The sequence below is a fragment of the Typopeltis vanoorti genome, chromosome 14 (genome assembly GCF_054136105.1).
Source record: "Typopeltis vanoorti isolate ZY-2024b chromosome 14, IOZ_Tvanoo_1.0, whole genome shotgun sequence".
NCBI classification, from domain to species: Eukaryota; Metazoa; Arthropoda; class Arachnida; order Uropygi; family Thelyphonidae; genus Typopeltis; species Typopeltis vanoorti.
Genome location: NC_143562.1, coordinates 28,289,560 through 28,317,333, shown reverse-complemented (window position 1 = coordinate 28,317,333; position 27,774 = coordinate 28,289,560). Strand labels below are relative to the sequence as shown.

At 33.8% G+C, this 27,774-nt stretch overlaps 1 protein-coding gene across 1 annotated transcript; it reads left to right on the top strand.

The window, feature by feature from the left end:
• LOC150099329 (uncharacterized) lies at positions 1 to 26,572 on the top strand. The gene is made up of 8 exons (XM_090404371.1): positions 1 to 262; positions 2,801 to 3,158; positions 3,983 to 4,099; positions 5,073 to 5,232; positions 5,843 to 6,004; positions 13,415 to 13,479; positions 23,943 to 24,037; positions 26,014 to 26,572. The coding sequence occupies exons 1-8, from the start codon at positions 1 to 3 to the stop codon at positions 26,481 to 26,483; spliced, it is 1,689 nt and encodes a 562-aa protein (XP_090260497.1). The 3' UTR covers positions 26,484 to 26,572.
• The last annotated feature ends 1,202 nt before the right edge of the window (positions 26,573 to 27,774 follow it).

Genomic DNA, 27,774 nt, shown 5'->3' with positions numbered 1-27,774 from the left:
ATGAAGCGACGTATCGAAGACACAAGAACTCAGCTAAGTGTCAGAGCTATGGCATTTTCAGTTGATGCTTTACTGGGACATCGCGATCTTAAACGCTATCGAAAGGACTCTTCAGATAATCGACGCGATAATGTTGATGAAAATATGCAACCTCTGGAAGACGTGCCAACCTCGGTGCCTATGGATAGATCTCAAATGAACTGTGACAATCATCTTACCAAAACGGAGAACGAAGAGAGATGTCCAGCAGTTAGATCCAAAGGTAATTTTCTTTTCATACTTTGTTATCACACGATTTCGACAACTAAGTCTTCTTCTTATTATTTAAAATATAAGTAAGCAAGCTGATCCTTCAATCTAATGCTATCCAAATGACACCTGGTTAAGACGGATCTGTCCATAGTGATGTTGCTCTATATTAAGTATCGTAACTAGGATGCCATGCATTATTATAAAAATAATGATATACTTCTAGATAGATATATTATTAGAAATGCCATGTATAAAACGGTTATAAATTTTATTTCTGAATATTTAGATGACCGAGAAGCAAGATGTCTAAAACATATCATCGAATTACTTTTTACATAAATCACAAAAATATTTGTGAAACTAGGATTAGTGTAATTAAAGCCAGTTCATGAAGTTATTACAATGTTATACTAATTATAATAATTACATATGTCCGACACTCAACATTTTCTTTGTATTATTATTTATCAAACAATCCATGCAACGTTTTGAAGTATAATAAAATGATAACTGAAGTAACGTAAAAAAAAAATAAAAAGTACCAAAATAAATAAATAAAGTAATGATAACAATCATTAGCTCATCGCTCTAAAATGCCCTATAGATTTATAACGTTTTGTGGATGCAGGACACATAAAAACTTACATCTTGAAACTCAGATGACAAATGTTTCTATATCTATACATATACAGAGAGAGAGAGAGAGAGAGAGAGAGAGAGAGAGAGACCTCCTAAAATAGGCAAGCCCGGCACGTGGAGGTAATTCTGTTAATTAAACTCAAAATACCGGATTTTACAGTTCTGCAAACCGGAAACAGCGTAGAAAATCGGATTTGGTGGGAAATGATGAGTACACACCTTTCCTGTACCGAAATTAACTATCCATTGTAAGGAAGATTGAAAATCGCATCCCCCCCCCAGCCTTTAAATTTCGTTTATCTCCAAGTGGGTTTCATCTGTATACATTGACAATATGCACGTTTAAACTATTTAACTTGACAGGCAAAGCGCTCATAATACGAAAATGATCAGCCTTTGATGTTAATGTTATGCTAATATCTTTTTTTATGTAATAATGCTAGATTAGCTTATTAATTTCTTAATGAAATACATTTTGTAGTCACTGGATGAGTCATAAAATCAGAAATCTCAATTTTCAGCATCACGTAAGATCTCTATGGTGTTATTTTAAAACATTCTTGACATCTTATTTCATTATATATTGAAATTCTATGTTATTTACTTGCACATTCATTGTTCTGGTTGTTGGTGTTTTTCATGTATCCGCTCTTAAACCAACAGGCACCGAGTTTGCATCCCTCCTTGGGGAATGGATGTCTATGGCAGTGTTTAGGTAGGAGATTATTTATGATAAAAATCATTAGCTCATCGCTCTATCATGTACTATAGATTTATAACGTTCTGTGGATGCAGGACACATAAAAAATTACATCTTGAAACTCAGAGGATAAAAGGTATGGAAGTCAGTGTGCTGAATTTTTTACGGATTCTCGAATTAGGCTGAGAACTTGTGAAGAATTGTATGGGAAGGTGGTCTTGCTATTCGGTTCTCAGTTTGAGACATGGGAAGGGATGTCCGATAACTAATTTCCCATAATGTTTCTCATATCCATGAAAGACCAAATAAGTGGACTCAATATATCAAAAGTAACAATTGCATTCGGATTCAAGACTTAAAAATGTAATTGATCTGAACTTGATATTATTTTACCTTCCTTGTTGCCTATTGTGGAAACAGGACTACAAAGATCAATCCTCTTGCATTTCGTATTTGTCTGAGCGCGGTTTCAGTTAGGGTGGATTAATTCTGACCTGGATGTGTTGATTAATTACCGCAGAGTAAAATAGCAATTTAGGATCAGAATTCTATTTTAAACTCTATAAGTTCATCGATCTTCGATCATAGCTACACTATGGTCACTCATCCATTTCTTAAACACTTGTTATCATTTTGGTCAAGCTCGTTGGTCGCCAACAATAAAGAGTTCTTCCGGAATTTTGTATCCGAGTTGAGTTTGAGTCACACACACACACACACACACACACACACACACACACACACACACACACACACACACACACACACACACACACACACACACACACACACACACGCGCGCGCGCGCGCGCGCGATTAGGGATCCGTCAGTAACTCAGCTACATTTATCTTCTACTGACCTGATGTTATGATTCACTGGAAAAAAAAGTTTAATCTATTTTCCAGAATAGTTGCCACATAGCAACTATGAGTTGTATATATATAAAGTTTTTTATTCAACTTGTATTTACAAAAACTATGAGTTTTATAAAAATACTAACTGCATGAGTTGAAAATAAAAAAGATAATTTATTGAATTACAACTCGTAGTCTTCATGTGGTAGTAGCATATGATGATACGAAGTATAATATAAAATTCTTATTAATAACTATGTTATCTTATTGCCTCAAATTGTATTACATTATGAAACGAATATTGTTATTCTGTTTTTTTTTTCCAATTAAATACGCATTAAATAATTATTTCAGAAACGAAAACAGATCTACAATTTTTATGCGAACCTACTCAACAGCAAAATTGCAAATCTAATACTTGGTTATTATCTTCAGTGGAATCTCCAGCCTTGACACCAGATGTCGTTGTTCATAACAATTCACAAAATATCAACATTCAAGGGTGTATGAAAAATGCAACTGGAAGAAGTAACGGAACTGAAAATGAATTTGAAGAATCCGAAAATCTTCACAGAGTGAAACAAATCGATCATCGCACAGAAAACAACACTTTTGTTGAGCAGGAAGAAATAAAGGTCGAATTACATGAACATGAACTCTGGTCTCAATTCCATCGTCTAGGAAATGAGATGATTATAACAAAAGCCGGAAGGTAAGTAGTGATCTAATTATAACATTATAATATAAAATTAATTTTTGAGAGTAAATTGTAGAAGAAAAATCAGCGCCGTATAATTTGTCTAATAACTTGAATCTTGGATAATTACAATTTTTAAAGAATATATTAAAAGAAATTTTATAAATTTAATAATAATATGTCAGTTAAATATATAAAAAAGTTATTTATAATTTGATTTGTTTTAAAAGATTCCATTGCCATTTTTGAAGTTTCTGCGTAGGCTGATATTTTATCATGACCTTAAATTCTTCCTCATTTTTGGTACTACATTTATCCGTATCAATTCCTTTTTTTTATTTCCCCCTTTAAATGATATGGAAATATTTCCCGATGATTATTGGGTCTTCGAATGTCATTCTACACATAAAATCTCTGTTGACAATGCCCTGAAGTTTTTCATACCAGAATTCTTCAATTTAACAGGCTGGTCCATGATAGCATGTAAGCAAAGAGTTTTGCCTATCGAAGATTTCGGTCAACGTTTCGTTGTGTCCACTCAAACACTTCCAGTTGGTCACAGCGCTAAAACAGTGAGTTCGTTATGATATCATATTTAAATATCAACGATTTGTCAGGCAGCAATGGAGAATGTTGGGAATTGCACTCAACACAGCTGAAAGAATACTTACTATTATAATTGAATAATAATCGCAATTTTGCAATTAGAAATAATAGATGGGTCGTACTTCCAAGAGTGACATTTAAAAAATCAAATTTTTCTTAAAATTTTTCTTGAACTTAAACTAATAATTTAGTTTATTGTTTTATTATAATTATTAATTGTTTATTTTATTTAGACGTCTGTTCCCCGCTCTGAAAGTAAGGATATCAGGTCTCAACCCCAATGCCCATTATATTGTATGGGTCGAGACTGTTCCAGAAGATGATCATCGCTATCGATATGTCTATCCCAGGTGAGGATTGGATGCTATTATTTCATGTTGTAATTTCATTTACTAGCAAATCAAACGATGTATTTTTAAAGGAGAAAAACAAGCAATAAACTCAGAGTGAATTCATGGTTTGTGGCCTATCGTTTCGCATTTTTTTTTTTTTTTTTTTTTTTTTTTTTATAAATGGCGCAATTCTCATATAAACTGTACACGGTTTGACAGTTTTCAGTATGTAAAAGAAATTTAGGCTTGAACTTTACTGAGTGAGAAATAATTTTCGTTTTAAAAAGCATAAGAATTGAATGAGACTTATTTTTGTAGTTTTCGTGGTTCTTTCTCTTTTTGTGAATTGATGCTCGTTGACCTCAAGTCATATTTCTTATCGGAATGACTACTTTTCACTTATCCTTTATTTCATGTTTAGAAATTAAATTTTCTTTCATTCTTACAAAAAAGAGGGAGTTACCATCGCCATATCTGTTGTAATAGCAATCATCATAGAAGTGAAAATGTATAGCTTTCAATTAGCGACAGGAATCATCAGATGACAGGGGAGAGAAGTCACACTCACAAACATTCCTGTCCATCTGATTGGAACGCGTTGATCGAATAGTGGAAGAACTATCTTCGACCAAGCAGACAAGCCGATCTAGAATACTGGAGGAGTTGACGCTTCTAAACGTATCCTCCCTACCATAATGTTACACGTGCATAAACATTACAACGCAAAGTGTGCAAGGCACATTATTACCAAAGCGTGCAAGGCACATTATTACCAAAGCATGTTTGTTTCTTTAACTTTTTTTTTTTTATGTATCTGGCACATACGAAAGGTTGTAAAGCTAAAGCACATCAGTACCATGATAAGGAATTTTTTAAAAACATTTATTTTTATTTCGATTAAGAAATAGATGTTTATATACTTATATATAAATATATAAGTAATATAACTTATATATATATATATATATATATATATATAATTCTTTCTCAGTTCTCAGTGGATGGCTGCTGGTCCCGGAGATCCACCGCTTTCCCAAAATTTTTACGTACATCACGATAGTCCAGCAACTGGTCGACAGTGGATGGCGCAACTGGTCAGCTTCGATAAACTGAAATTAACTAATAATAAACAGCCTATTGTAAAAGGTCAGGTAAGTGTATTATAAAATATCTCTGTTTACATTGATTAAAATACACTTTTATTTTTTTTAGCAACATCCGGGGTTTAAAATTGCAGAGGTAGCTAGGTTAAGCAGACGACCATGCCTGTCTACTTGTGTTTAGTAAAAATAGATCATTAATATCTAGGTTTAATATCGTACAATATGGAATAAGTAATATATTGAGAAATCAATTCTTTCTATGTTTTGCAATTGAATTAGAGCTAGCAAATTTCCAATGGAATCTTTTTTTTTTTTGACTGGATTGTAGCATACACAATTGAAAAACATAACGCACTGTTCCTTTTTGGTTTTGCCTACTTCGTTATTAATTCAAAATAACTTAGCCTATTCGGCAAAGTTTAATTTTAGTCCATATGGACAATTGGATTACAGATTTATATATTTTATATCTATATGAAATTATTAAAGAAATTTCCATTATTTTTTTATGTCGCCAATGATTTAAATGAACAAGTTAATGATTTAAATCAGTAACACGGACTTGGGTTTTCGGACATGTAACCTCCAATGAGTATATTTTAAAATGCGTCTATTTTTATTAAATTATATGTTGAAAATAATGTTATTTAATTTCCAGGTGGCTTTACATTCGATGCATAAGTACCAACCCCGAATACGCATACTACGAACCGACGATATGCACACTGATCCCGAAATCCAGATTGCAAAATCTCATCCACTGACCTTTACGTTTATCGAGACTGTGTTCATTACTGTAACAGCTTATCAAAACCAGCAGGTAAGATAAAAATGTTTTTTTTCTTCTTAAAGTTTGTAACCATTTAAAATGATTTAATGGTGTAACTACGACTTGTCTTTACGACAAACAGACATGAAATATGTAACTTCAATCCTATTTTCTTAAAATTAAATTTAAATTACTTTATCCATCGATGTTTAGAATTCTAAATATCTTTTTGAATTACTTAAGTATAAAGAGCCAACAGGCTTCATTTCGGCGACATAAACATTATTTAAATTAAGGGGATATTAAATCTCACACTGTTTTAAAACCGAATAAGAAACCCGAATAAGGTTTCTTATTCGGTTTTAAAATAATGTGGGATTTAATATTTCCTTAATTTAAATACTTTTTTTGAATGTTTTTATGGCTGATTCTTTCAGAATTCCCACCAGTGGGCTTTTTATAGTTTAGTTCGCTACTGAATTATGTTTAAGATACGAAGCAATTTTAAACCTGGTTTTACTCCATTTCCCAAGTAAGCAAACAGACAAACAAGTCAAGTTTGCGCCTGCAAGTGTTTGCAAGTCTAGCTGACCCTGCACGTAGTGCAAGACCAAGGCAATTCATGGTAAAAGTAGAATAAACTCTGATCACTAATCTTAATATTTACCCTTAATGTCAAAACACATCTCCAAGAAGGGGATGTATGATGTTTTGTATTAAAGGCAAGGGGCCACTACCCAGACCGGTTTCGACCTTTATTGAGGTCACTATTACTAAAATCTTGGTATTTCTAGCCTGGCTCCCACTGATGAGACCTCAATAAAGGTCGAAACCGGTCTGGGTAGTGGCCCCTTGCCTTTAATACAAAGCATCATACATCTCCTCAAGGAGATGTGCTTTGCATTATGGGTAAATATTAAGATTAGTGATCATGGTAAAAATAGAAAAGCTTATTCTACTTTTACCATGAGTTGCCTTGGTCTTGCACTACGTGCAGGGTCAGCTAGACTTGCAACACTTGCAGGCGCAAACTTGACTTGTTTGTCTGTTTGCTTACTTGGGAAATGGAGTAAAACCAGGTTTAAAATTGTTTGGTATTTTTAACATTTATTATACCCAAGGTAAAATACTTTCTACATATATATATATATATATATATATATATATATGTAGAAAGTATTTTACCTTGTATATATATATATATATATATATATATATATATATATATATATATATATATATATAAATACAGGTTCTATGCTAAATACTTGTCACGTCACCATGTATTCTTCACAACTACTTAAAAATGCTGTTGGTCAGTAATCGTCAATAGTGTTGAACACAATAGGAAAAACAAAGGATCTTTCGGAGTTCCATAAAATAGCTGATTGTCGGTGCTCATTTGACTGGAGCCACTTTTTCCCCCTCTCCTTTCAGAAGGATGTGGAAAGTTATTATTATTATTAATATTATTATTATTATTATTATTATTATTATTATTATTATTATTATTATTATTATTATTATTTACTGGCATGTTCCCGTTTTTAAGAACCTTCTAGAGTTTTCTTGATAAGAAGCCGGCAATAGGCAGCACATTCAATCTTTCTTGGTTGTCTATGGTATCCTAATTGAAGCTTTCACCACTAATCACTTATTGTACTTGTTGGTCGGCAAGAAATCCACATATGAATCAAATAAATGCACATTTAACAACATATTGTAACCGTGAATTTATATCACCTTAGGAACTCGGGTTTTTCATCCCGCATACAGACAAATACAAATTAGCCATAAGAACACACGCAATTTATAAACAAAATTACTAGTGGTGGCGGCGGGCAATAGATGGCGTTGGTGCAGGTGATGATGGTAGTGGCAGTTCGCTGATTAAGTGGTGGAGACGGGGGGGTTGTAGAGTAGGTGCCCTCCCTCGACGATTCTTTAAACTCCTTGGAGTTGTCACTTAATAATAATAATAATAATAATAATAATAATAATAATAATAATAATAATAATAATAATAATTTCTTTCAGAATATTAATTTAATCTTTAGACTTGACGTTACAAGAAAGTTCAAGTAAATATACTTAAAGACCAAATCATGTTAATTTTTCTTTTCTCTGCTTCATTTAGTTTGTTGTCAAAATTGGTGTCTGCATTTATAGTCTAATACAAATTTCTTCTTTTATTTTAGCGTCACTTATCGTTGGGAATTTATTCCTTAAACAAACAAACACTTTTTGTTCTTATATAGAAATTTAGCAGTCTTGCATCGGAGACTTGTGTGGATGGGAAAATGTTGAATATATGTCCGGTATAAATGTCACTTGGAGATTGTTTATTGAACAATTTAAATTTAAATTTATACTACTTTCGTGTGCATTATAATACACTTTTCAGGAGTTAAAAAAAAAAAAACAGCTAAAGTGATAGACATTGTTTCTTGTTATATTGATTCTCACTTGTCAACAAACAAGGACGTTTCCTGGAGAGTTGAACCTTATGGGATGGGAGCCGAGGCTTAGTTTACACCTATCGTTTTTATAAGGGAAGTGACTTTGAATCATTACTAACTTAACAAAATTCATTCTCAATAAGACAAATAAAAAGGAAGGACTAAAATAATCTTTGGTGACAGAGGAAACCCGAGATACATTTCGCGTGGGGAGACACTTGGTTTAAGACCGTGCTGTAGTACACTCTAGAACATTTCGGCTGTTAGCTTCGTTGGTAAGTAATACCTAAAATAGTTGCAGACGGTTTCAACAAAAACGTGCTAGTATTTTCAATGCAGCAACTTTTTAAAACAAAACTATGCCAATTATCTAACGTGGCAGCTGTTCATGTACTCAAAGAGTTGTACAGATGCATTCCCATTCTAATCAGTTAGTGTCAAGATATTAACAGTTCTACAAAAAAAAAAAAAAAAAAGTTTTATTATGGAACGCCGATCTTCAGGTTTAATGGAAAGAAAACAACACAGTGAAATAATTAAACACAAGTTTAATGATTCCAATATTTCGTCTGTCACGGAGATATCATCTGGAATTCAATATAGGAATTCTACTAATGTATACTAACAACACAAAAAATAAATGGAAGACGTTCGACTGGAAGCTTAAAGCCCTAAGAGTGGCGCTTTCTATGGGAGCTTTGGTTGTTGGGGAGGACTGTTTCCCAAATCTTGGGAAGTTTCGCAGAACCATATTTCTCAAGATTTTTCTTTTCAAAAAAAAAAAAAAAAACAGGCTGTCATGTTTGTATTTACTATTGTGAAGCATAATTCCCCCATTTGATTCAGTGAAGTGCGATGCAAGATATCCAAACCATGTTCAGATAGACCTGAACATGGTTTGGATATCTCGCCACAATGACTGACCATCATTGTGGTGAGATATATATTTCTTGTGTTCTTCAAGATGGATATTGTCGATAATATGACAACTATGAATCAAGAACTAGGAATTTTGAATACATTTGGAACCATGAAGGAAAAAGGAGTTGATCTTTAGGAAAGCGAAAGAGCAGGCTAGCTTCATATGAGATTTGAATGCAGTGCGGAGATTATATTTCTTTAAAGTTCTGTTTTTTTAATAAAGCAACCTGGATATAAGGGAATGATAATAGCACTACTTAATTAGAATTAGTATGGTGAGAGGGATGTGAGATCCTGGCATTGACCATTCTTTTTTTAATGTTTTCGGCATTGGATAGGATGGTGCGACGAATAAAGAATAGTTCATCAGTGAGCTACGTTCAGCACCTGAGCAATATATATATATTACCCGTCCATCTGCTCGATAGACAGTGCAGTGTGATTCGTAGCTCCATGACACAGCTTTCCAAGCTTCCACGGCCCGCTGTACACGCTCTTTGCACCACTGAAAACGACTCTGTTATGTTGGTTGGGTAATGTGAGGTTTGCATATTTTGGTTCTACCATGGAAACCATGTTGTGATCCTCTATTCTGAATGTTTTTGTGCAGATTCGTGTTCCAGTTGATGCCCGGAAAATCCGCATTCAACGTGCCTGCTGACGAATGACGGGCTTTTGCATGTTATCATTCTTAGCGTCCTACGGCGAGCGTAGGACGTACGGTGAGTGTGGTAGGTCGTACACTACGGGTAATAATTGCAGGTGCACTTCCATCCCAGTATGATAGTATCGCTGACTGTTGACCTGGGATGGCTCAATTTGTCAACAATAAGCTGAACAGATAGGTCTGCAACATGACATCCTATCACAACGACTCTTTCAAACTTTGTCAGTTCCCTTCTCGCAGCCATTTCACCCAGACACGGTTGCACTGGCTTGGGAGCATCATATTCCTCCAAATTATACTAGATATAAACACCTGTTTATTTGGCACGATGCAACTTGCCCATGGGTGCGTCCATTGACTTCTTTCCAAGCAGCGTGTGTGTGTGTGGGGGGGGGTATAATGTTGAAATTTTTTTTTTTTTAATTTTTATTATTTTTTGAAAAAATTTATCTTGGTACATACATAGTTTATTCACAATATGATACAATGTGAAAAGGGAAATGAGATTTATATTAAAAATTAAATATTGAAAATTATGGTCTTCCAAGTCTCTCTATCTTGAGCTAACTGGTAGATGTCAGATGGAGTTTTGCACTTCAGCTTACTGATGGTTTCACATATGTATTGCCAAAATTGTTTGCATGGTCTTCCTCTAATGCGTTTGCCATCTTCTGGTTTGTACAGGATGAGGATTTCCAAAAAGGGTGAGACTTCAGGATATTTGAGTTGATGCCCAAGTGATCTGAATTGTAGTTTTTACTATACTGACAAGTGGTTCTTGCCTAGCCAAATTTAGCGCAGCAGAGTTAGTGACGCGGTTCATCCAGGTGTATTCAAGGATCAGTCTGAGGCATGTAGTTCCAAAGGAGTTAATTAGATCTGTAGTTTTTTTTTTTTTTTTTTTTGGTGCTTATTGTCCAGGTTTGAGAACCATACAAGAAGATGGATCTACTGGTTGCATGGTATAGTCTTAATTTTGTCTTCAATGATACTAATGATGATTCCCAGATGGGGCGGAGTTTGTTATGGAAGACTAGAGCCAACTGTTTACGTTTTCTGATATCATTTTCTGTATTGCTGATGTACGATCCAAGGTATTGAAAGTCCTTTACTCTTTCTAAGGGTTTATTTAATTTATGCTAGTATCTTGGCACTAACATAAATTAAAGATGTCAAGAAATCATACTCTTGGTTTTAATCCTTTAACCAAGGGTGCAAAACAATGTTTTGTGCGGAAATATATTCACGTCTGGTCTACTTGTACTCTTATATATAGAGGCCAATGACTTCACATCAATTGCCTTAGTAAGCATCCCATAATGCAAAGCGCACACCATTTTCGGACGTATATAATCATATGCATAATAGAAAGTGGCATTACCCATACCGGTTTCGAACCTTTATTGAGGTCTCATCAGTGGGAGACAGACTAGTACCAAGGTAAAAAAAAAAAAGAACTTTCAACATCTATATCTCATCCAGAGAATTTTACTGAAGTCCAGCACCATTTAGCTATTTGCATATGAGAAATACATGACTTCTGCATTACTTGAATCTTTGTATCTCTTCCGGTTCTGGCTTCCACTGGTAAGACCTCAATAATGGTCGAGACCGGTAAGGGTAGTGGCCCTTCCCATTATGCATAGCATCATACACTTCCGAAAAGGGTGTGTGCTTTGCACACTAAGGCGATTGATATGAAATCATTGGCCTCTGTATACAAGTAGCTCAGACGTGAATATATTTTTACGCGCAAAATACTTGGTTAAAGGATTAAAACCAAGAATGTAATTTCTTGGCATCTTTAATATATATATATATATGCTGAATCAAAGGTCACTCAAATTTCTACAAAATCAGCGCATTTGACAATGATAGAAAAAGTGAAAGAGTCAAAAACTAAAGTGGCTTGGCCCATAACATATAGACATCATATACGGTATTGTAATATGCATATGGCGATTTGATTAAAAATTACGTTCACACTGAAGAAATATTTCAGATATTGCATGATGCCCATATCGTTAGTGGCTATGGCGGCAGAAACCGCATGAAAAAAAAAAAAGAATTAAGTACGAAATATAAAGATATTACAAGGGAGATGATCGTAATTTAGGTTAGGTTAGGTTAGGAGTTTTTTTTTTTTTTTTTTTTTTTTTTTTTTTATTCTTCTTCAAATCAAATTGCCCAAACCGCATGAAAAAAAGAATCAAGTACGAAATATAAAGATATTTCATGATGATATCGTTGGATATGGCTACTACCAATATTTAAACAATTGGATTTAAATTATGTACTTATTAAATATTTAATATGTACATATAAATTCAGAAAAATAATTATAGTAAAAATTAAAAAAAATTAAACATGAAAAAATATTGTTTATTATCGATAAAATTATACAGTTTGGTATAATTCAAAATTACTTAAAAATAAAAAATATTCTTCTTGTTTTGTTTCATGAAAAAATATTGTTTATTATCGATAAAATTATACAGTTTAGTATAATTCAAAATTACTTAAAATAAAATCCATTATCATAACCCCAATAATGTTCTAAAATAAAAGCTATAATAAATGTTGTGTCTTTAATTGTAATGTCCAAATATTTAAAGAGACGGAGTAAACACGATAAGCACTACGAACACTCTACTACTGGCGCAAACTGCATATAAACAACAGTGGAACTGCGCGACGGACAGTGCTGCATTACGCTAATAACGTGCATATGCTTGCTCGCGTAGCAATATGACACTGTGGTAAACACAGTGCTACTAGCGTCCTTCACCCTCCTCAGTGCTACTCATTTTGTATAAAATAATAATACAAACCAAAGATGGGTTTGTATTATTATTTTATACAAAATGAGTGAATTGTATAGGATAAAATACGATAATAATAAAATTAAACATTACAAGCAAATATAAATAAATTAATAAATATATTTATATATATCAAGAAAAATTGGGGGTGCTGCAGTGCTGAATATAACTTAATTTATGGATGATCCTAACAAAAATTTACTCTGACAATAAAATGTTTTAATCAATCTTTTCAAAGATAAATAGATAACAATCAGAAATGATATTATTTGCAAATATAACGTAACAGAACTTCAATCGAACGCTAACTTAGAGATAACACTCTCAAGTCTGAAAGCAGTAGACTAATATGCTGATGTTAATAGATCTAAAACTTAGTGTGTTATGCACTCGAGTCTACTGTGTTAACAACAAGCAATTTCCTCTGCTCCCGTGTTACGTTCGTCGATAATGTGGTCGGTAAGTTGATAAACACGATCTTTCCTTACCATTACTTCCGGGTTTTAAGTATCCATTAACAATAAGATTGCCAGCAAAATTATAGTGCAAAAATAAAATCACGAAATTTATGATGTGCTTGCTCTCTACTTAGATTACAAAGCTGAAGATTGCCAGTAATCCATTCGCAAAGGGTTTTAGAGAAGCCATCAAGAGTCGGTAAGTGATGACAGCTGTTTACGATTGAGATATGAATGCTCTTTGATTCTTTAATCGCTCTCTCAGGGAGATTAAAGGATTTTACATTTTGTTGATTTATTAAAGTCAAATTTAAAACGAAAAGATTTTAAGTCAATACTTAAAATTTATTTATTTATAATCGCTCCCTTTTTTAAATCAGGATTATCACTTTAAATAAATGAACAAAAGATTTGTGCTTTTGTTATTTTAACTTAACTTTTAATTTAATTGAAAGCTGAATCTAGATCATTTAAAAATAATAAAAAGTAATGTAAATGTCTTCATATATAATATATTAAGAAATTTTTAATTTTTTTCCTTTTAATTCCAAGTACAATCCAAAGTATATCGAAATATTTCGACTTTACAGTTTTCTTCTTTTTAGTAAAAATAAAATAGTTTAAGAATCAGAAACTTTCTTAGTAATCGGTGCTTGCCTGCGAAGTTCTTGAAGACTGAACTTTGGGATCAGTTCTTTAGTTAAGTGGCAAATGTCCTGTTATAATAAGATTGTTTACTGACCTGTCAGTACTGATATATGGTAAGCTCTTGCTTGCTATCAACAAATATAACAATTAGGACTTTATTTCGTAACCTTTGAATTATATTATGTTCTGTCGATAGCTGTGGTGATGATTTATTTATAATAAAATTAGCAATTTTCCCCAAACAAAATAAAATGTAATTCGCTAGAATTCATCATTCGTTAGAATTCTGGTTATATTTTGTAAATTTTTTGCCACTAGGGGTATCCAATGATGTATTTATGTAGCAGACGACATCATCGTCTAAAAGGATATCATCGTTTATGAATATACATACATACATACATACATAGATACATACTATATTTTTAGGAAAATGTATTTATAAACTATACGTGGTGATTTACAAAATGAAAAATGAAAATTTTTCCACAAACGAAAATAAAATATCATGCACGGTTTCATCATTCGATAGAATTAAGGTTAAATTCTATAATTTTATTTTATTTTATTTTTTTGCCGCTAGGGGCCTTAATGATCTGTGTTTATATAACAGACTGTAAACGATGTTATCGTTGGTGAACATATAATTCCTACTATATTTTAATGCGGAAAATGTATAGCTATCTCAGGTTTCAAATATAATTTATATTTACATTGGGATATAAAACAAATTCAAAAGAAAATATTGAAAGGTAGTTTATGATGCTGTAGCATATTTTAATATTTACATTTTATGTAATTATTTATGTTTAATGGATTTTTTTAGTGTATTCGCTATTGAAATTTTGATAATATCAGATAACTAAGTCATATTTTTTATTTTCATTCCGATCCTTTGTGAATAATAATTCATTCATACAATTAATGAAATAGTCATGACCATTATTACGACGATTATTATACTGTTTATACGATATATTATTATGTATCATATAACAGTTTATATATCGATATGTATAAGGATCTATATTTATTTATTTATACTTTTAATAACAATATTTATGTGAATATTGTCGTATTTTATTAATGCGCAAATATAGTGGTTTCATAGTTAACGCAATCAAGAAATGAGCTATGAAGACGGAAACTTTAATGAACTAATCTATTCATTTGCATAGAACATAAGAAAACTGGATTGTGGTTTATAGATTTATGTCTAAATTAATAAAATATTTGAAGGACGATATCAGTTTGAAATCAGTGTTTGCCAGGTTATTGGCGTCGATACACTGGACTAGTTCGAAAGTCTCGGCTAAAAAAAAAAAAGTGATGTGACAAGCTCCGTCAAAGGTAATCACACATGTCAGCTTGGCGCCAGCACCTCTTCAAGCTGAGACATATTCATGGGGTTTGTTTTCTTTTCTCTCGAGCTGTGGAGCATGGGAACTGATTATGCGACTAACAAGTCACGTTCATTGCATGTATATTCAACTGTGAAGCGACATTTGCTCTCGCTTGGTTTTCATAGACATTTCCTCCTCTCTGTTCATTCTAAACTTCCAACGCATTATCAATCTCCCCCCCCCCCCTCGCAGCCTTCTGTTCCTTTTGATCAGATTGAATCGATTTTCAATTATTTTAGTAAATTAAGTGTAGTTACGTGTTTGCTAATAATATTTTTAGGATTCATATTTATTATTATTATTACGTGTAATAATATTTTTATTACAAAATGACGTGTGACTAAATGACAGACAGCACAATCTAATAAAATAGTCATCTGAACTGGGCCAAGAACGTTTTCCTTAAAACTACAGTACAAATGTTTCAATCAACTTGTCATAGTTTGGCTTAAAGCAAGTTAAAAATCAATATCATAAAAACCAGCAGACTGATAAAGCCAACTTCCAAGGACTTGAAGTTACTTCAAGATACTCCACTCTTCTTGTCCGTGAACTTTTCACCATTGTACTGCCGGAATCATCTGTTGTATCAGGCAGGTAAAGCAAATATAGGAAAATTGCTAATTTTTATGGGTCAGGAATGCAAAATTATTCTTGAGAAACTCACAGAAATCAAAGCTAGTATATATCGAAAGCTCAGAAAACATAAATAAGCTAATACAGCGAAAACAAAAGACTTTTAACATATTAAAAAAGAATGGAAGATATATTAAACGATGAGCATGGATCATCAAACTGACTTAATAACATCAGAATTCTGGTCAACTGTTATATTCGCTCTATAGAAGCAAGGATTTGAAGGATCATATTGATATAAAAGTTGTGTTGGTCTTAATTGAATCATTCATTGCTACTGATGAAGCAAATAAATACCAAACTCCAGGCTTCCGACAAATAACAAAGAGACGATGAGATACTAATATTACCAAAAAATTATAAAAATAAATAAATAAATAAAAATAAATAATAAACGAATAATAAAGTAAAAGAAATTAACTAAGTTTGAACGGTATCGAACTAATTAAGCTGGTAATCAGTAAATGCTATTTACAAACTAAATAGTTGGCTCTCGTATCTAGAATTATGTATAAGTGAATACTGAATCATAATTGGGATATAAACATTACATTACAAATACACTATAAGAACACCTTACAATACCTAGCTCAATTATCTTAACATCAGCAATAAGGTCATATACCAGAGAAGAAATAGTCGGAAATATTACCACAATTTCTTGCATAGATTATATAGATATATGAACACTACAAACACAAAATAGCTAGACAGTATCAGCTAATGAAATGCAAACTAGCATACTTTTTCACCATTTAAACCTGAATACTAGGACAGAATCCTTACGATGATTTGTATACGAAAAGTAATGGAGTCCAGGGAGTCCAAAGACTCATTGAGGGAGAGTGTGCCAACATCATCAAACGATTGGATCCCTTCCAACTACTAACCGCGCTCAAACTTACTGAACTGAGCCATTAGTAGCAGAGGCTCTACCAATCGACCAACCTTTGCCGGCGTTTTCAGTCATTGCAATAAGAAAAAATGGAAATACATTACATTACCGGATCCTGTAGATATTTTATACCCAAACATTAAACTTACATGGTCCGAAACGTATAAAAAAACGTAAAAAAAAGAAAAATTAAACTGCGCAATACCGATAAGCCAAAATTCTTGGATAACACAAAGCATAATTTTATTTTTTGATATACATAGAGAACTTGATGGAAACAATTAAATCGATACTCAAATAACGCAGCATTAAAAACCGAATATTAGAAAACAAGGAACAATCTTACAACACAGATTAGAAATGCAAAATGAAACTATAATAAAGAAAAATTAACTACTCATAAATTTATTTAAAAACTTGTCATCTCATTAACAAGATGCTGTGATATACTTTCGAAGCCACTGCCTTTGAAAGCATAAAACACAACTTCATTAGCTCCAGGTCAGATCCGCTGTAAAATTAATGAACAAAATCTTTGAAAGTGAACACATATTCAGCATATTAAAGACCGCGCTAGACACACCTAAATACAAACATGAGAAAAGAAACACAATCATTTACTACAGACCTCTAGCTACACCGCTAGTTATCAACCAAATTTTGGAGCGGATCTTTTTTCACAAATTCGCAACACATGCAAAAATATTCATATAATTCCAAAAACACAGTACGATTTCCAGAAAAATAAGATAACAACATCAACATCTCTCACTCTTTCTTGAATGATTTTAAAGACATAATTAATGCTACCTTAGATAAACACATAGCTGTCATGTCCTTATCGCCTTCACTAAAGCATTCATCACATTCATATATATGAAACTCTGTCAGTAAAGTTAAGACACATCGGAATAGATGAGCCTCTGAACAGGTGGGTGAGAAATTACGTGAAATAGGCACAAAAATAGTTTACAAAGAAAACTACGCAAAATAGCAAGTACCCTCCGAAAGACTTACTTTCTAAATACATAGAAAACACTAACATAGAAGCTACTTGCGAAAACATATTAGGATATGCTCTAACAAATGTATTCTGTATAGACTATAAATTAAATTGATTAATATGGTTTAGTATAAAATGATTAGACTCTTTTTGAAACGAAGAGATGATACCAGTTTTATTCGCACTGCAAGGACAGAACTGGCAGCCAAACCTTATGCCACTACCGATTTATCTTAAAATATTACTCTTATGCCAAGTCAAGCTTAGCCAGAAGAACACATCGTATAACACGACTTTACGCAACTGACTATATCACATATAAATTCAACAATCTCCATGGAAAAATGATCCAGAGCTCTATTTGAAAACAGAAACTTTGCTAAGTACAATATCCTAAAGAGTGCCTTAAGGCTTCTGTAGGATATTGTAGGACATACTGTGAAAGAGAAATACGCTCATTGCGTATCTTACGTTTGTAATGAGACGCCCTATACTAGCTCAGTCTTTCCACCAAATAACGCATTATGGCATCCCCCCCTCTCTCTCTCTCTCTGTGTGTGTGTGGGTGTGGGTGGGTGGGTGGGTGGGTTTCCCACCCTACTACAGTGTACTATATTAGATCTATCTCCAACACAGAAACACACCAATCAACAATAATTAACCAAGTTCATCCTTTGATAAACTTCATACAAGCTTCGAAGATGCAAACTGATACATCACACCCGATATCAAAAATTAAATAATATTATTATTACATAACACCTCCAGGGAGTGCAAAGACTCATCGACGGAGGTCACCTACTCTACAGCTCTCTGTCTCCACCACTCAATCCAACTACAACGAATCACAAATACCATCTTCATCTTCACCTACACCAACGCCATCTACCACATCAGCACTAATATTTTTACAGACAATCACAAACATCCATGCCTACGTCTGGATTCGAACCCGCAGCTTTTTGGCTGGAGAGTGGATACGCTGACTACTCGGCCAACCAGGCTGGCATAAATAAAATAAATAAAAAAGTTGCAATAAATAAAATAAATATTTTATTTATTGCAACTTCAGTATTGTAAATACAGACCGTAACGCTTAATTGCATAGTGAATTTTTCAAAGTAAAATATAAGAATATTTGCGATTATCGAAAGAAGACCTGAAGGATCACTGGCCAGGAATTTCAATGCACCAGAGTTGCACATGTTGGCGGTATGAATATCTTTTGTATGCAATGTATTCAGCGATTTTTTAATATAATGATGTATTAATGAATTTATGGCATAAACAAGCCATTTTTTGCATCTTTTCGACTGCAGTACAAGGAAACCCATTCGCGACAGTTGCGATTGTGATATTTCATGAGTTCGTTGCTGTTTCATTTTTGCGACACCTTACTGACCAATGATTTGATTACAGTGACTTGTTCTCTAAAAGTTAAGTCTCTTAGTTTTGGTGAGATAGTTGATTAAAATGAAATGTTTACAATGTATTTTACTTATGCGTTTAAGGTTCTTGATTCAAGAAAGCGCTACTAATTGCAGACATCCCTGCAGCTGTTACAAAAGGCACTTGTGTCCCATGGGAAAATAGATAAATACATTGTACTGTATTACGTTGCATGTTCAGTATTTGTGCCAATTTCTCAAGTGGAATTTCACATTTTCTAACCCATTTATTAATACATTTATAAAACAAAAATTGCATTAGTGAATGTATTAGAAAATGAAAATCTCCAGGCTTCAGTGTGCTAAAGTGATTATACAAGACAGTATTGGCTCATCATTTCTTCAATTATCAATACTAATATTATTATCGTTATTTTAGCAAACTCACTTCATAACTTTAACATTCTGGTTACTTTATTTTACGCTATATTTATATGACATCGTGACGAGAGGAATTTTTACATGGGATTTTTTAATTGACGGTGAGTTACCCGATCTCATACATAGGTAGCAGGTTTCTTCTCTTAGAAATTCGGGTTTTCATCTCGCGTAGAGACAAATCGGCGGTGAAAACACGCAGAAAAATATACTGTTGGTGGTGGTGCTGGGGGGGAGGGAGTTGATGGCGTTGGATGTTGATGGTAGTAGTGTCGTTTTATAGTTGGAGGATTAAGTAGAGGAGATGGTGAGTTGTGTAGGGGCATTATGTTCCCTTCGTGTATATATATATATATATATATATATATATATATATATATTTCGAGTAGTGTATATATACGATATATCAGCTAACGCCTTTTTTTTTTTTTTTTTTTATTCCCGTATACGGGAGTAGGCGAGGCCATTTAGCCCTATCTAACTTTTGGAGATTGAGTGGGCAGTTCAAAAATTTTTCTAAGCCTTTTTTCGACCGGTTCTCTAGTTAGTCGATCTCTGGCCGAAAAAAGGCTTAGAAAAATTTCCTGTAGTCGCCGACTAGACTCGAAACCAAGTCTTCCTTCATGCGGCCTAGCGCCGTGGTATACAAACGCCACATCCACTGAGCTACACAGGCTTATACGATATATATACGAGTAAATATATATATATATATATATATTTTTTTTTTTGTTTTTATTTTTTTATTTATTTATTTATTTTTTTAAAATAAATATTTAATGACTTTAAACCGAGATAAAATATTAAGTTTTAATGAAAACGATACAACTAGTTTCAGCCTTTTACAGCCTTCATCAGGTATCCACTAAAGGTGGAACGCAATAATAAAAATTGAAGTTACAAAAAACTGAGAATTACAGGCAAAAAATGCAATACATAATTGACACAAAAAACGTATTTTTCAAGTTGTTCTATCCAACGCGCTATTGTTTGTTGCATGTGTGCTTGCAGGTTCTCGTGAGCGCCAGTATTGAACAACTGCAGCATGGCTATCAGGGATGTTATAACTCAAATTGCTGTTCAATGTTCAGGATTAAAGAGGATTTCCCTGGACTCCACGATTTTCCTTTCAAACTCATCACTGCAGCAAAAAATGTTTTCGGATTTATCCCAGCAAATTGAGTGACTCTGTAGATCATCATGAGGATTGGTTGAGAAAAGAACGTGACTGGATAGTTCAGATGCATGTGATCTTTTATAGGAGATGTCTCTCTTATGCTCCTCTATACGTAATTCAATAGGTTTGTTAGTCTGTCCAAAATAAGGAATATTACAATCGCACCATAACTTGTATACACCTGGATATTTCAGGTTGTGATGAATAGGCTTCGGATAGCTTGGTATCTTTAACACACACACACACACACACACACACACACACACACACACACACACACACACACACACACACACACACACACATATATATATATATATATATATATATATATATATATATATATATATATATATATTGTAGCCGGCTATATTGTAATGTATATTGTACCGGCTACAATATATATATATATATATATATTGTAGCCAGTATAAATTGGAGGAATATGATGCTCCCAAGTCTGTTGAAGTGTGTCCGGGTGAAATGGCTGTGAAAAGGGAACTGACGGAGTCAGTAAGAGGCATTGTGATAGGATGCCATGTTGCAGGCCTAATCTGTTCAGCAAATTGTTGACAAAATGGGCTATCACAGGTCAGCAATCAATGATACCATACTGAGATGGAAGCGCAGAGAGTCAAATGCAAGTACTACCCTCAGTAGACGACTCACCACACTCACCGAACACGACCCTAAGGCGCTACGAATGATAACATGTAAAACCCCGCCATTCGTCAGCCGACACGTTGAATGGAGTTCCGGCATCAACTGGAACACAAATCTGCACAGAAACATTCAGAATCGAGGCTCGCAACATGGTTTCCATGGGAGGACCACGATGTGCAACCCCCACATTATCTAAACCAACATGGAGCGTCGTCTTTAGTGGTGCAAAGAGCGTGTACAGTGGGACGTTTTAACTTGGAAAACTGTGTTATGGAGATGAATCACGCCACACCCTCTACCGAGCAGATGGACATGCGTGGCGGATGCCTAGTGAACTTCTCTTATGAAATTCGGAAGTAGTGGAGTGATGGTATGGTATGGTCCTGTTTTTCCTGGTTTGGCCTCTCACCTCTGTGGTGCCACTAACACTGAACTCCGAGAGGTATCAGAACCATCTGCACAATGTAATGCTTCCTACTTTTTGGCGTTGTCTAATGTTGAAAATGATCATTTTTTCTTTCTGCAAGACAATGCCCGGTGCCCTAAGGCTGCTGCTGTAACTGCGTGGTTTATGGCCATGTACGTCACCACACGACTGGACCCCACAAAGTCCTGATCTCAACTCTATTGAACATTCTGGAGCGTCGAGCTAGGTCAACAGACGTCCGATCCACAACAGTCCAGAACCTCATTAGATGCTTATAAGAAGAATGGTCCAAAATTTACAATGCTTGCTATCCTACGCTGGAAAGTATGTCCCGTAGGATTGCTGTAGTCATCGCAGCGAAAGGCGGTTCTACATTAAGACGGGCGCTATGACGTTTGTTCCTTATATCCTATGGTGTCCGCTAATTTTTTTCCAAGCAGTGTATGTATGTATATATATATGCGGCACATATGCATGCATTGTACTAACTTCTTGCTAACATTTAATCTTGTTGTATGTTGTGTGTGTGTGTGTGTATTTACACACTAAATAAATCACTGACGTAGACAACTTTTATCTTTATTTGTTTTATTTATTTTTTAAATAAAAAACATACAATAATTGAAAGGTAACTCATGCTAGTAACGCGTTACAAAAGTTAAAGCGATATCATCCCTTATGAAGTAGTTGATATTAACAAGTCTTTGAATGGACAAAATTCTGAATCACCGTTGATCCAAAGCAGAAAACTCGAACGTAAATTATTCGCAGATTGCACTTTTAATACCTGTTAATGTGTGTTGAAGGATTACGAAATTTAAAAAATAAATGAAATAATCAAGAAACAGAATTAGAGATACACCGAAGAAATGTTGATCATGATGTTTGCAATTTTCAGCCTGCGTGGTTGCATTCCCTTGGTTTAGAAAGGTCTAAAACCTGATTTTGGAGTTGACTGTAAAGACTGAACTGTGAGTTACTGTTGTAGTTTCCTTGTGGGATCGTAATGGCACTGCAATCCAAATTAATAGAACATTGAGGTCCCGAAGTGTAGGGTCTCTCTTGCAAAATAAGGGAGAACGTATTGGACGGTCCACTTTAATATGCTCGTGAATCACTGGTTTAAGAATTATTCATTAATCCAGTTTCCATAAGGAATACAGATTCAAATCGAGTTTTGGGGTATTCCAGGTTATATGAATTTAATTGTGAACCAATCTTCAGTAAAATGCCGGAGACTATCTGTTATACTTCATAAATCATAAGGCCACATATCTGCTTTAAAATAAGTAGGCCAACATACGTTTACAGTATATGTAGTTAAAAGGTTAGCACTGTGTGAACTCAATGTGGAGGTAACGAAGACCTGAGACTTTGCTGTCTCTCATCTTTGAAGGAATTCGAGTCCAATTTTCCAAGAAGAAAGCATTATGGATTTTATTTACATTGTTTGTAGTCATTCACAACTAAAATTTTGTTCGAATGGCATTACAGCTGAAGCATATATGGCTACGAGACCAATGTATTATGTTTGTTAATTGCCTTTATTGTCTGGTCCTTTGCCTGTTTTGTGGCATATAAAACACGAACTTCTGGAAGAAAACTCTGTTATCGGCATTAGCCGATTAGCTGATATTTACGTGAGAATCCCTAGTAAACTTTTTTATCTTAAAAGAAAACCTTTATGAGAGATTTTCTCAAGTCTTAGAGAGAATTAGAAACGCGGTTATTTTCATCTTAAGGGCAAATATCACATCCTTTTTAAAAGTATGTTTCCGAAGTATTCATAATTTAGAACAGTCATTTTTAAATACAAATAAAATACGTTATTATTGCTGCCATTATTTCTATGATAGCTTCTGTTGTTCTTTAATGCAGAACTATAGATTCCTTTGATGCTTAAATTACTCAAAGGGAAAAAAAATCAATAGTTCGCTGTTATCCTATAAACTGAATAGAATAATCAACAGATCTTTTTATTTAGAGATGGAATGGATGAAGTGGTGCAGAGGCGACAACTTCCAGTGCCCACTTTCGATGAGACATTCATGTCGACAATGAATGAAAGAATACTCAGTGGTAATTAGTAATTTTTCATTATTTCTTTACTTATTTCATTATTTTTTATGCTCTTGTTCATTTAATAAACAATAAACAAAATAAGAAAAAACAAACAAAAACAAACCCAAACGTTTGTTTTTGTTTATTTTTTCATTTCGTTATTTGTCACTTATTTATTTATTAGTTTTATGGTACTTTTATTGCTGGAATTGTGATTAGAATAGAGAATAAAATCATTCCGCAACAGCAACAAAAGACTGTCGAATCTCTTTTGCCGTGTTGGCTAAGACCGAAATAAATAATAAAAAAAAAATACACCGATAAACGACAGACAATCTTTGAAATACCATCTACAGAATGTTCCACTCGAAGAGTTTCAAGTTCCATTCGCATTTTGGCCGAAAATCACAACCGCAAGAAACAACAAACAGAAATTCCCCTGAGCTACTTTTCATCAAATCCACAATCATCAAAATGTTCCATGTTGTTTCACATAAAAGAAAATATTCAAAATTGTTGGTATTCATCTGAGAACAGATGAACATCGATGAATTTAAGTCACTGGTATTGAAAACATCTTCACTCACTTAAATAAATCCGCTACTCCAGCGACTTCTACTTTTTTTTTCTTTCCCAAAATGATTCCTGTCTCAAGAGTAGATGATTTTGGTCTGTAAAAATGATTCCAGCGAACACTGTTCAAGACCTTGCAAAAATTATTCTCGATGATTATTTCTAGGCACTCTACATCAACTAAAAAAAATGTGCGATTGATGGAAATTAGCATTCGAGAAAAATAAAACTGTAGTGTCCTGTCAGCATACATCGCTGTTTTTGCAATCAATAGAAGAAGCACATTGATCATCATTCACACCGATTTTTAAATCCTTAGAAGAGTTGTTGAATCCGATTGAAGAGTTCTTACTAATTAAAATTGATTTTATGCTAATATTCGTTAGCCATAACGTCTCTAGACTTTTCATTTAAATGGATTTAGCGTCAGTATTACAGCTCTAGAGCTGTAATACTGACGCTAAATGCAGTAATGTTTTTAACTGGAACATTTAAAAATAATTAAAAGAGCAAACGATTAATAACAGGATAGACTCCACCGAAATACACTAGGACAGCATCAGTATTACCTAAAAGTAAATATTGCATTTAAATAAATAAAGAAAATTTGCATATCTTAAATTCCACTGGAATCAGTCTAGTTCAAGGTTATAGATCATTTCAGATCCATTTAAATGAAAAGTATGTTGCAAACTAACTGGGAAATTTTCGTAGATTAGAATTTTTGGAAGAGAAAATGAAAATGAAAATTATGAAAAAAAAAAAAAAACAGGAATAGCCGCTTTCTATTTAAATTTAAATCAGTTTTAAACGCAAATAAAACAGCAAACTCTGTAAGCTCAATAAAATTATCCAGAATTTTTGCAAACGTGATGTTTTATGAGCTGTGTCATTTGAATCCGTTGCATTTTTACGAGGCATGCAGTCAATTTGACACCAAAACCAATATGGTTTTAGTACCTAGTTCGAATCCCCAGGAGGAATTGTTGATAATTTTAACCAAGTGCGAATTTGCATGCTTGAGGAGTTACCATTTTTTAAAATTCATGAGTTCAATTTACAACTACAACTAACAAAAACGTCTCTTACTATTTTAATAAAACATACGAGATTATTAACGTGTTGTTGTATTGCTGTACATCAATTTCTCTATTGCTTTATCCTCATTTCACTCTTTAGAATATCACAAATTATTTCATATTTTTCAGATTATTGATTGTTTAAACGTATTTTAATTTAATAAAAAAACTGCAAGTATTATTTTTATAACCAATCCTTTGTCTGCGGAACTGATAATCTGGCAGTCAGTAACACATAAATATATACCACATCTTTAGTTAATGGTAATAATAGTTATTTTTAATTAAGTTATAGAATCACTATTTATATTCATCGAAATTAATAACTGTTTTATTTTTCAGTGGGACAAATGCAGTATATTCCACCAGTTCAGAGGAATGGCCTTGTCAGTTCCGTTTCATTTGTCCAAGGAAACCAGTTTTACGGATCTCCTTGGTTCGAGGTTAACGCTGTCAGAAATGGACGAGTACCCTTGTCTCCAGTGGCTACTGCTAATCCCATTTTGCAACCGGTTCCAGCATTTCAACCACCGGAAATGAATTTAGTTACAGGATGGAACGAAATCCAGCCTCCTCCACCACATCATCCTCTTCTTTCTCCTCCGAAATATATCGCTGTTTATCCATCCGTTCCTTACTTTTCTCCTGTTCCTTCACCTCCACAAATCGGATTCATTGGTTATGAAGCAAACAGAGACGAATGCAAACCTACTGCTCGAGTGGTTCCCACAATTGTACACAGTAATCCCGCTTCCACTTCGATGACTGCATTTATTAGGGAAGGTCCTGTGCATTGTCTTCAGAAAACGTAAACTCTTAATGCCTGTATAGTATTCTGTAAGAATTACTCACTCACCGCCGAGGTGTTATTTTGTACAGTATGTTGTATTAAAATGTTAAATCCTTCTACATAAGAGGCAATGAATACTGTGTTAATTAATTTGCATCAAATTTCCTACACTAATAGAGTGATTATAGAAAGTAGAAATACATTAAAAGTACTCTAGATAGATGGCGTTATAAAAATGTAATTACCTGTAAATTATTATTATTATCGAGATCATCATTTTGGGTGGGTGGGCGCGCAGGAGCTCACGTCATTGCGTCCAACGGACCAATAATCTAAATAAATCACTTGGAGCGCGAAATTAGATCAGCTATTGATCACTCCATTCACTTGCAGCAAAACTAGAAACTACCATCTGCTGTGTTAGAGACCAAAGCAGTTGATGAATAGTTCTTACGGTTTCAAATATTACGAAATTTTCTTAATAAAAACCACATTTTTATAGCGAAAATAAATTAATTATTCCATCATACATCGTGTAAGCAGATTATCTGACTTTTACTGACATTTATCTCACTTTCAGAAAAAATTAGATGTATGTGATTGCTGATGTTAACTGTTACTACTACGTAATGATTATTTAATTGGGAATGTTGAGAAGGTTGGTAATGTGTTTGTGTGTAAATATTAATGCATATGAAAAAAAAAAAATATATATATATATACAGGGTGATCAAAAATTATCCCTGTTTTACGCCTTGTAGAGCGCCACCCAATGGTCCAAATGCTTAAAACCTTCCAGAAATACACAGTGCATCATACTGCAGCGATATGTGAGAAAACAACAAAAGTGGTTCTATAATTCACCACGAGGAGCGTTGTAAACACTAAATGCATGGAAAGCAACTCGACAGGCACCAAGAAGGTTCAAAGAAATGGACACGGGATTTTCCCCTTTATTCTAGTTGTTAATATTGCCCACAGTGCACTAACCCTATCCCAACGTACTTTGATCATGAAGCTGTACTACTAACAATTGCAATGCTGTTGATGGACTTCGCGAATTTCGTCATATGGTCCGAATGTCGACGAGATCCACTATCTCCATGTGCTCTGCGACAAATGATTAATCTTTTTTTGACACGGGTTGTTTTGGAGTTTGACCTGGAAGAGGTCGCAAATCAATTAGTTAATAACAAGTGAATGAAGTTGTTACTGCCGTTGTGGAAGAGGCCATGAATAACAGCGTTGATTCCTGCAGTATACGTGCTGTGTCAAGACACACGGATGTGCCTTACATAGATGTCTTGAAGATT